Source organism: Megalobrama amblycephala, linkage group LG19 (genome assembly GCF_018812025.1).
Source record: "Megalobrama amblycephala isolate DHTTF-2021 linkage group LG19, ASM1881202v1, whole genome shotgun sequence".
NCBI classification, from domain to species: domain Eukaryota; kingdom Metazoa; phylum Chordata; class Actinopteri; order Cypriniformes; family Xenocyprididae; genus Megalobrama; species Megalobrama amblycephala.
In genome coordinates this window covers 2108239-2120274 of record NC_063062.1, presented here as the reverse complement: position 1 = coordinate 2120274, position 12036 = coordinate 2108239, and the positions used below count along the sequence as shown (strand labels likewise).

The following is a 12036-nucleotide window of genomic DNA, read 5'->3' as shown; positions in this document are numbered from 1 at the left end:
AATTCCATATTTCAGCGACTCACTGTATGAGGACATGAACTTCACGAGCATTTCATTCCATAAAACTGTTGTCACATGTCTTCACGACAACCCGTCAAAATAAAAGTTTGATTTTGTTGAAGTAATAACCGAAATATATTACCATTGCACAGTGGTGTAGTTCTTCAAATAGTACAAATAGTGCTAATATAATGTATTAAATTATTTTTTATAATATCACAACAGTTCTTTTACATTTTAATTTAAACAGGAAACTTGCCAAAAGGAAATGAATTAATTTTCATTTGATTACATTTTAAAATGTTTAAGGGGTCCTTGATTATGATTTCCCTTTTTTAACTGTTTAGTTAGTATGTAATGTTGCTGTTTGATCATAAACAACATCTGCAAAGTTACGACGCTCAAAGTTCAATGCAAAGGAGATATTTTCTTTTACAGAAATCACTTTTTAAGAACTACAACAAACGGTTGGTAGGGACTACAGTGAGCTTCTTCCTGGGTTTGTGACATCACAAACCCTAATATTTACATAAACCCCGCCCCCAAGAACATGCAACAAAGGGGGCGTGGCCATGTTGGGCTGCTTTAGAGAAGAGGAAGAGTTGTTGTAGTAGAGTGTTGTTGACATGCCGTCATTTTACGCCGGACTGCTTCACAAACGAGGGTCAATTCAACACAAAAGATGAACATGACGGCACATGCTAGTGGATGAGTTGAATCAACTCCACAGCAACTACATCAATTTATCCACTAACCATTCAGAAACGTCTAAAAGTTGTAACTTCTTCCTGAGTCTCTCCATCAGTGTCGACTCCGATTTGAACAATGTAAGGCTGAACACTTTCGTCATTTTGGCTGCGTGAGATTCTCCAGCTTTGTTGTTGTTGAGCTGTTAAAGCTCCGCCCTCTTCTGGAAAGGGGGTGGGAGCAGCAGCTCATTTGCATTTAAAGGGACACACACAAAACGGCGTGTTTTTGCTCAAATTTGACAAGCTATAATAAATGATCTGTGGGGTATTTTGAGCTGAAACTTCACAGACTCATTCTGGAGACACCAGAGACTGATATTACATCTTGTAAAGGAGGATAATAGATCCTTTACCTCCATTTTTGAAAGTAAATTTGTATTTGACATTATGTTTTTATATTCCATGCATTACTGACAGAATAATAAACCACTATAAACGTATATAAAGGTCCAGTCATGAAAAGGGGGAAATACCGTGATACAGATTTTTGGTCATACCGCCCAGCACTACTATCAGTTGAAAAAATGTGAAACAAAAACAAAAGTTACATAGTGCACCTTTAAAATGATTTTGTTCTTTTCATTACATAATGCAAACCCATCCTCTCCAACACTGATGTAATTGAGCTCAGTTTAAAGCATGCTCTTTGGCTTCAGCTCAAATGTTCATCATCAACATCTCAAAAGAACATTTTGGTCCCACGCCATGTTACCAAAAAAGTACCATCACAGTATTGTTTGTAAAAACAGTAAGCTCTGAATTTCACCATAAATACCTAAAATATCCGTTTCATCATTCATTCATATTGGAGCTCATTTATTTCAGTCTGCACATTAAAATCTTGATCCAATGCAAAAAGACAAATATTCAGAAAGTGACAGACACATTCCGACTGCATAATAAGGCCGTTCTGCATGCATGCACTTGCATTAAATTACAGTCTGTGACTTCCGTTTCCACTTCAGTGAGCATTTGGGGGTTTAAAAATAGCTAAATTTGCAAACCAAGTGGATCTCGACATTCATCTTTCTTTCTATCCACCATTGCTATCACTTTAACTGATATGCATTGCATTTATCATCAGATTTTTTTAATTTGGCCACACTCAGTCATGAATATTTGGTTGCATCTTATTTTCTTAGATGTGACTTGCGATTTTGCATGCGCTCTGAATCTCACACTTCAACACAGATATCTACAGCATGAAGGGATCGACAGGTGAAACAAACACTAAATCAATGAATTAACTGGGATTACAAGAATCCTGGTCATCTTTCAAACCATCACCTTCATTTGATGTGTCATACCGCGGTATAAAGATATTGAAACAAACACTAAAGCAGGACCAAAAACTACAAGCAGCACAATGACACTAACACCACAAAATCGTCAAAGTTTTAGTTTACAGGAACAAGACTGACCAGTTCACTAGTGCAAAATCAGCTGATGTTTTAACTAACTAATCATATTTGCAAACAAATTCAGCAGAAAACGTTCCTCAAGTCCTCAAACCAGGTTCCACAGTTAGTGGCCTCCATTGTGAAATGAGAAATGTAACGGAGCGATCTGATTGGTTACGGGGCATGTCAATCAAGCGTTGCTGGCCTATGAGGTGTCTGGTTGGAGTTCATGCCAGTACGCCGTCTCGACCTGCGCCCTGCTGCACATCTCACTCCAGTGCTGGTTTCCCGCCTCGGAGCCTTCGTAGCCAATCAGAACACGACCCAGAATGCAACTTTTCGTGTACAGCCTTCCCTGTCAATCCATAACAGAGCCATGTCATTATTGTGAAATTGAGACACATCATGTGATGTCACATATTGAATATTTGAAAGTGAATTTTCTCACCTGCATGACGATGAGCTCCAGGAGCAGCGGCAGTCGGCTGATGTCACCGGCCGGCAGGTCGAACAGGAAGGGTGCGTTCCAAACCGCATTCGCTCCACTGGCGCCCTTCGTCTCTTTAGTGCTGATGACTTTGCCGTCCTGACGCAGGTTGATCACAACATAGTGATCTACACAAACAAATACAGTCACGAGCGTCTCACTTCATCTCAATATGAGCAACTTTACATGTTTTTGAAATTTAATTTATCAGATGCTTTTATCTGTCTGTCTGTCTATCCGTCTATCTGTCCTTCCGTCCATCCTTCTGTCTATCTGTCCGTCCATCTATCCTCCATCTATACATCTGTCCATCTGTCTGTCCATCTGTCTATCTGTCTGTCCATTCTTCTGTCCGTCCATCCATCTGTCTATCCGTCCATCTGTCCATCCGTCTATCTGTCTGTCCGTCTATCCGTCCATCTATCAGTCCGTCCATCTATCCGTCCGTCCATCCGTCTATCCATCCATCAATCCGTCCGTCTATCTATCCGTCTGTCCATTCTTCTGTCCGTCCATCCATCTATCCGTCCATCTGTCCATCCGTCGATCTGGCTGTCTGTCTATCCGTCCATCTATCAGTCCGTCCATCTATCCGTCCGTCCATCCGTCTATCTGTCTGTCCATTCTTCTGTCCGTCCATCCATCTGTCTATCCGTCCATCTGTCCATCCGTCTATCTGTCTGTCCGTCCATCTATCCGTCCGTCCATCCATCTATCCATCCATCAATCCGTCCGTCTATCTATCCGTCTGTCCATTCTTCTGTCCGTCCGTCTATCTGTCCATCCGTCTGTCTATCTATCTGTCTGTCTCTCCGTCTGTCCATTCTTCTGTCCGTCCGTCTATCTGTCCATCCGTCTGTCTATCTATCTGTCTGTCTCTCCGTCTGTCCATCCGTCTATCTGTCTGTCCATTCTTCTGTCCGTCCATCCATCTGTCTATCCGTCCATCTGTCAGTCCGTCCATCTATGCTCCATCTATCCGTCTGTCCATCCGTCTATCGGTCTGTCCATCTATCCGTCCGTCCATCCGTCTATCCATCCATCAATCCGTCCGTCTATCTGTCTGTCCATTCTTCTGTCCGTCCGTCTATCTGTCCATCCGTCTATCTGTCTGTCCATTCTTCTATCCATCCGTCTATCTGTCCATCCGTCTATCTGTCTGTCCGTCTATCCGTCTGTCTGTCTATCCATCTGTCTGTCTATCCATCCGTCTATCTGTCCATCCGTCTATCTGTCTGTCCGTCTATCCGTCTGTCTGTCTATCCATCTGTCTGTCTATCCATCCGTCTATCTGTCCATCCGTCTATCTGTCTGTCCGTCTATCCGTCTGTCTGTCTATCCATCTGTCTGTCTATCCATCCGTCTATCTGTCCATCCGTCTATCTGTCTGTCCGTCTATCCGTCCATCTATTCGTCCGTCCATCTATCCATCCGTCCGTCTATCTGTCCATCCGTCTATCTTTCTGTCCGTCTATCCGTCTGTCTGTCTATCCATCCGTCCGTCTATCTGTCCATCCGTCTATCTGTCTGTCCATTCTTCTGTCCATCCGTCTATCTGTCCGTCTGTCTATCTGTCTGTCCATCTATCCGTCCATCCGTCTATCATCCTATACTATATCCATTTATCGTCTGTCTGTCTGTCCATTCTTCTGTCCGTCCGTCTATCTGTCCATCCGTCTATCTGTCTGTCCATTCTTCTATCCATCCGTCTATCTGTCCATCCGTCTATCTGTCTGTCCGTCTATCCGTCTGTCTGTCTATCCATCTGTCTGTCTATCCATCCGTCTATCTGTCCATCCGTCTATCTGTCTGTCCGTCTATCCGTCTGTCTGTCTATCCATCTGTCTGTCTATCCATCCGTCTATCTGTCCATCCGTCTATCTGTCTGTCCGTCTATCCGTCTGTCTGTCTATCCATCTGTCTGTCTATCCATCCGTCTATCTGTCCATCCGTCTATCTGTCTGTCCGTCTATCCGTCCATCTATTCGTCCGTCCATCTATCCATCCGTCCGTCTATCTGTCCATCCGTCTATCTGTCTGTCCGTCTATCCGTCTGTCTGTCTATCCATCCGTCCGTCTATCTGTCCATCCGTCTATCTGTCTGTCCATTCTTCTGTCCATCCGTCTATCTGTCCGTCTGTCTATCTGTCTGTCCATCTATCCGTCCATCCGTCTATCATCCTATACTATATCCATTTATCGTCTGTCTGTCTGTCCATCCGTCTAACCGTCCGTCTATCTGTCCATCCGTCTATCCGTCCATCTATTTGTCCGTCAATCCGTCTATCCATCCATCGTCTATCATCCTATACTATATCCATTTATCGTCCGTCTGTCTGTCCATCTATCCGTCCATCCGTCTATCTGTCCATCTATTGTCCGTCTATCTGTCTGTCCGTCCGTCTGTCCATCCAGCCGTCTATCTGTCCGTCTATCATCTATCTATCATCCTATACTATATCTGTCTGTCTGTTCGTCTATCCTTCCATCTGTCTATCTGTCCGTCCGTACGTCTGTCCATCCATCAGTCTGTCTGTCCATCCAACTATCTATCTGTCCATCTATCCGTTGTCTATCGATCCATCCGTCCGACTATCCATCTGTTCCTCTAGCCGTCCGTCTGTCTGTCCGTCCAACTATCAGTCCGTCCATCTGACTGTCTATCATCTATCTATCGTCCTATACTATATCCGTTTATCATCTGTCCGTCTGTCTATCTGTCCATCCGTCCATCTATCGTCCGTCTATCCACCTGTCTATCTGTCTGTCCGTTTATTCATCCGCCCCTCCATCCGTCTGTCTATCTGTCCATCCGTCTGTCTTTTTATCCATTCATCCGTCCATCCATCCATCTATCCGTCCATCTGTCTGTCCGTCTATCCATCCGTCTGTCTATCTGTCCATCCATCTGTCTTTTTATCCATTCATCCACCCATCCGTCCATCTGTCTGTCCGTCTATCCGTACATCTATCAATCATCCGTCCATCCATCTGTCTATCTATCTATCTATCTAATCTGTCTGCCCATTCATCCATCCATCACACTTGGTCTGAATATGAATCATTTTAAATGTATACAGAACATTTACACATTCATTTATCAGACGCTTTTATCCAAAGTCACTTACAAAAGAGAAAATGCAAGAAACATTTTAATAAAAGACGGACAGACCTGGAGTCCCAGGCATCCGGGTGAGTTTGGGCAGGTTCTCAGCTTTCCGCACCATCACCTTCATGCGATGCGCCAGCGTCTGATACTGCAGCAGAATCAGGATCTGTCCCAGAAATCGCACAGGACACACAGAAGCCCTGATGTCCCCCACTCCATCATGAGAGCTCTGACTCTGAAAGTACAAAAACTTGATTTAAAAGAGCTGGTAAGAAAATAAAAGACGTATTTTAGATGTATGATGTGAGAGGTGTTTGTGTGGATCCCAGACACAGATCTTCCCAGATTATGTTTTAACTGAATGTGTCTGTAGGTCAATTTCCAGCGCTTTCCTCAAATAACATCTCCTCGTAATCGTATTAGACTCTCAGAGGAAGTACAAATTCACTGTCACACTGCATCTGAACATTAGCATTCAAACACACTGAAGTGTCTTCAGAGTGACTCTGAGCCCACGCTGGACACTCTGAGCATCAACTGCAAGGAGATATTCAGTTCAGTTCAGTTCAGTGCATTTTATTTCCCCCAAGGGGAAGTTTGTCTTGGACTCAAGCCACATGAATACACACTGGCCAATCATCTCACTCCTTCAGTAACACAGTGTCTCACACTCACTGACCCAAAATATAACACACAATTAACATCGACAACAACATACCCAAAATCATCCATCTGCTTATACACCTGAAACTACACATCTCTCTACAAACTTCCCAAGATTTCTCTCTATGCAAGACTTATGGCTTTAAACTAAGTTTTTTTGTCAAGCTAACATTCAGTTTTTCCTCTCTCTCTCTTTTCCTCCTCTGCTGCATTACTGATCTTCACTCGTGCTCCTCTCTCTCTGCAGCTCTCTGGCTCCAGGCCAGGCTAACGCAGCACTTGTTGGCACGCTGGTCACGCAGGCGTACGATCTCACTGCAACAGTGTGCTGTAGAGCTTCTGTGCTGATGACAGCTGCTTTCTACACTAGCAACGGCACGGGTTCAACTCCCAGGAAATGCCTGATCTGATCACATGCACACCTGGCAATGTAAATCACTTCGAATGAAAGCATCTATATCAAGTACTGCACTATACTTACATCATCATATTACCATTCATCCATCTATCTATCTGAAAATCTGAATATCTATATGTCTGAATATCTATCTATCTGAATATCTGAATATCTATCTGAATATCTATCTAAATATCTATCCGAATATCTATCTATCCAAATATCTATCTATCTGAATATCTATCTGTCTGAATATCTATCTGAATATCTATCTATCTGAATATCTATCTGAATATCTATTTATCTGAATATCTATCTGAATATCTATCTATCTGAATATCTGAATATCTATCTATCTGAATATCTATCTATCTGAATATCTATCTATCTGAATATCTATCTATCTGAATATCTGAATATCTATCTGAATATCTATCTATCTGAAAATCAGAATATCTATCTGAATATCTATCTATCTATCTGAAAATCTGAATATCTATATGTCTGAATATCTATCTATCTGAATATCTATCTATCTGAAAATCGGAATATCTATCTGAATATCTATCTATCTATCTATCTGAAAATCTGAATATCTATATGTCTGAATATCTATCTATCTGAATATCTGAATATCTGAATATCTATCTAAATATCTATCCGAATATCTGTCTATCCAAATATCTATCCGAATATCTATCTATCTGAATATCTATCTGTCTGAATATCTATCTGAATATCTATCTATCTGAATATCTATCTATCTGAATATCTGAATATCTATCTATCTGAATATCTATCTATCTGAATATCTATCTGAATATCTATCTGAATATCTATCTGAATATCTATCTATCTATCTGAATATCTGAATATCTATCTGAATATCTATCTATCTAAATATCTATCTGAATATCTATCTATCTGAAAATCGGAATATCTATCTGAATATCTATCCATCTCTCTGAATATCTATCCGAATATCTATCTATCTGAATATCTATCTGTCTGAATATCTATCTGAATATCTATCTATCTGAATATCTATCTGAATATCTATCTATCTGAAAATCTGAATATCTATCTGTCTGAATATCTATCTGAATATCTATCTATCTGAAAATCTGAATATCTATATGTCTGAATATCTATCTGAATATCTATCTATCTATCTGTCTGAATATCTATCTGAATATCTATCTATCTGAAAATCTGAATATCTATATGTCTGAATATCTATCTGAATATCTATCTATCTGAAAATCTGAATATCTATCTATCTGAATATCTATCTATCTGAAAATCTGAATATCTATCTGAATATCTATCTATCTAAATATCTATCCGAATATCTATCTATCCAAATATCTATCAGAATATCTATCCATCTCTCTGAATATCTACCCGAATATCTATCTATCTGAATATCTATCTGAATATCTATCTATCTGAATATCTGTCTGAATGTCTATCTATCTGTAAATCTGAATATCTATCTAAATATCTATCCGAATATCTATCTATCTGAATATCTATCTATCTATCCAAATATCTATCCGAATATCTATCTATCTGAATATCAATCTGAATATCTATCCATCTATCTGAATATCTATCTAAATATCTATCCATCCATCTGAATATCTATCTATCCGAATATCTATCTATCCATCTATCTGAATATCTAACCATCAGTCTGAATACCTATCTGAATATCTACCCATCTGAATATCTGAATATCTATCCATCTGAACATCTATCTGAATATCTATCTATCTATCTGAATATCTATCCATCTGAATATCTATCCATCTATCTATCTAAATATCTATCTGAATATCTATCTATCCAAATATCTGTCTGAATATCTATCCATCTGAATATCTATCTGAATAAATATCTATCTATCTGAATATCTATCCATCCAAATATCTATCTATCTATCTATTCGAATATCTATCTGTCTCAATATCTATCTACCTGAATAAATATCCATCTATCTGAATATCTATCCATCCAAATATCTATCTAAATATCTAACCATCTATCCAAATATCTATTCGAATATCTATCCAAATATCTATTTTGAATATCTATCCAAATATCTATCTGAATATCTATCCAAATATCTATCCGAATATCTATCCAAATATCTATTTGAATATCTATCCAAATATCTATTCGAATATCTGTCTGAATATCTATCTGAAAATCGATAAATCTTTCTATCTGCATATCCATCCATCCATCCATCCATCCATCCATCCATCCATCCATCCATCCATCCTTCCAGTCAAATATCAACTTTGGTTCTACTTGGTTAATTCATACTGAAGTCGTGTATGTTTGTCTGACTAATGGAATATGGAGAGAGTGTTTAGAAACCTGTTTCAATATGTCTGTCACTCTATCACACTGCTCCTCTAATACCTTCCTCAGCCTCCTCCTCGCAGGGTTGAGCTGACAATTGAAGGTGACGGTGGAATCGGGTTCCCAGTGGATTTCTGCACATGCCATTTCCAGTTCGCCCACAGCCGTCTCCCTCAGACCTGAGAAATCCCTGCTGGACACGATCAGTCTGAGGGTGCAGGTCTGAAGCTCCTCTGCCGATCTCACCTGCAGCTGGAACACCTGCGCAGGAGCGTCTGGACTGAGGCTGCGCCTGCGCGTCCGGCCGTCCTGAAGCGGCGTGGGGCAGAGCGGAGGCAGACACGCCCTGACTGTGGCTCCACTCAGTTTCCTTGAACCCCGATAGAGACCCAGAATGGTGACGGTGAGTTTGCCCTCCGACGGTGAGAAAAGTAAAGTGAAGTGAAGGGATGGTGTGGGTTTGTGAGAGTTGGAGCCATAATGTTGGTTGTTATCGGCTTTAAGCCTGCTGCTTTCCGTATACGAGATGTTACCATTCTTGCGCTTTTGTGACTTTAGGCTGAGTTTAGGAATGTTTGGGAGCGAGGAACGAACACGAACGGCAGGTTTAGTGGGTTTCGATGAAACGACGGGGGAACTGAGCCGCCGTAGAGTGAAATGAGACTTCGGAGGTCCCGAAAGAGATGTGAAGGAAAGATCGTCCTCTGACGGTGTTGAGCTGCTGTTGAATGAGGGATAGTCCAGGACGTCTCCGTCCAGTTCCTCATACTGCTGTTTGATTGGCAGGGTGTTGATGGAAGGGGAGGGGCTGAGAGTCACCGTCACATGATCTGCAGGTAGAGGAGGTAAGGATAGCCCCGCCTCCTTGTCATCCGTGGGATGGGACTTCCGATGCCAGCAACAGATTATGCAGCCAATCACCAGGCAGAAACAGAGAACGGCTAAGCCAACAGCCAATAAGATCTGGAGATGCGCTATTAAAACACACATAATCAATATAAAGTTAATCATCACTGAAGCCTCAGCTGAAAAGAAATAGCAAGTAACACAATGAAATAAATGTGAAATTTTGAAGTAGAAAAACTGATATTTGGGGCATTTTTTGTCCCAGTCATCTGAATGGCAAATTACATGAATTCACCTTATTTTCTTGTAAAACGTACTTCAACAATCTTTGAAAAATCAAATCTTTACAGTGAAGCTGAGTGGTGTCTGTCCATCCATCCATCCATCCATCCATCTGAATATCTGTCCATCCATCCGAATATTCATCCATCCATCCATCCATCCGAATTTCTGTCTATCCATCCGAATATCCATCCATCCATCCATCCATCCATCCATCCATCCATCCGAATATCGCTCTATCCATCCAAATATCTGTCTATCCATCTGAATATCCATCCATCCATCCATCCATCCAAATATCAGTCTATCCATCTGAATATCTATCCATCCATCCATCCATCCATCCAAATATGTCTATCCATCTGTCTATCTGAATATATATCCATCCTGAATATCTGTCCGTCTATCCATCCAAATATCTGTCTATCCATCTGAATATCCATCCATACATCCATCCATCCATTCATCCGAATATCAGTCTATCCATCCTGAATATCTATCCATCCATCCATCCATCCATCCATCCATCCATCCATCCAAATATATGTCTATCCATCTGTCTATCTGAATATATATCCATCCTGAATATCTGTCCGTCCATCCATCTATACATCTGAATATCTATCCTTCCATCCGAATATCTGTCTATCCATCCATCTATCATCCATCCATCATCTGAATATCTATCCATCATCCATCCATCCAAATATCTGTCTATCCATCTGAATATCTATCCATCTATGTGAATATATATCCACCCTGAATATCTGTCCATCCATCCATCCATCCATCCATCCATCCATCCAAATATGTGTCTATCCATCTGAATATTTATCCATCCATCTATCTGAATATATATCCACCCTGAATATCTGTCCATCCATCCATCCATCCATCATCCATATATCTGTCTATCCATCTGAATATCTATCCTTCCATCCAAATATCTATCTATCTATCTATCTATCTATCTATCTATCTATCTATCTATCTATCTATCTATCTATCTATCTATCTATCTATCTATCTATCTATCTATCTATCTATCTATCTATCTATCCGTCCATCCGAATATCTATACATCTGAATATCTGTCTATCCATCCATAAAGTTAATCATTATTGAAGCCTCAGCTGAAAAGAAATAGCAAGTAACACAATGAAATAAATGTGAAATTTTGAAGTAGAAAAACTGATATTTGGGGCATTTTTTGTCCCAGTCATCTGAACGGCAAATTACCTGAATTCACCTTATTTTCTTGTAAAACGTACTTTAACAATCTTTGAAAAATCATGTCTTTACAGTGAAGCTGAGTGGTGTCACTGGATATACTGCAGCATGATTTTACAAAAATCATCAGTAATTCCAGTGACTCATGCCATGATTTAAGACTTTGGTCGTGCCAAAGCAATATCACATATTCTGCTGTAGTGCACCAAAGGAACAAGTAGTTATAGCTCACTGTGAAAACTATTAGACTGATGATAACTGAGGGTTTGTTTACTGCGTTTCCTTTCTGTCAGAACGCAACTCATCATTGGTGATCGCATTAAAGCGCAGAGGAAATGGCTCTGGGTTCTAATCAGTGACACAGGCATCAGTGATCAGAAACAGAGCCGCGCTGATGTCAAACCTCAGACAGTGACCATCCATAACTCAATCTAAAGTCAAATATGATCAATACCAGCTGTGTCTCCTGTGCAACAGTTTGTAGTATATTTAACCTAGTAAAA

The 12036-nt window shown here is 40.4% G+C and overlaps 1 protein-coding gene across 8 annotated transcripts in view; it reads right to left on the bottom strand.

Moving 5' to 3' along the window:
* LOC125253798 (collagen and calcium-binding EGF domain-containing protein 1) overlaps positions 1–12036 on the bottom strand; it is a 71457-nt gene that overhangs the window by 21545 nt on the left and 37876 nt on the right. For 3 of the 8 annotated variants that reach the window (XM_048167912.1, XM_048167913.1, XM_048167910.1), the window contains exon 1: positions 24–460. The exons of 2 other annotated variants lie outside the window; for them this stretch is intronic. Coding sequence is in view for 3 of the 6 variants with exons in the window: in XM_048167906.1 (XP_048023863.1) it covers positions 2355–2504; positions 2598–2764; positions 5809–5980; positions 9191–10149 (1448 nt within the window). In the remaining 3 variants the exon portion in view is untranslated. Of the gene's footprint in view, positions 1–23; positions 461–1548; positions 2505–2597; positions 2765–5808; positions 5981–9190; positions 10150–12036 lie in introns of those variants that run through there. 3 more of the 8 variants (XM_048167906.1, XM_048167908.1, XM_048167907.1) reach the window with 2 other exon arrangements.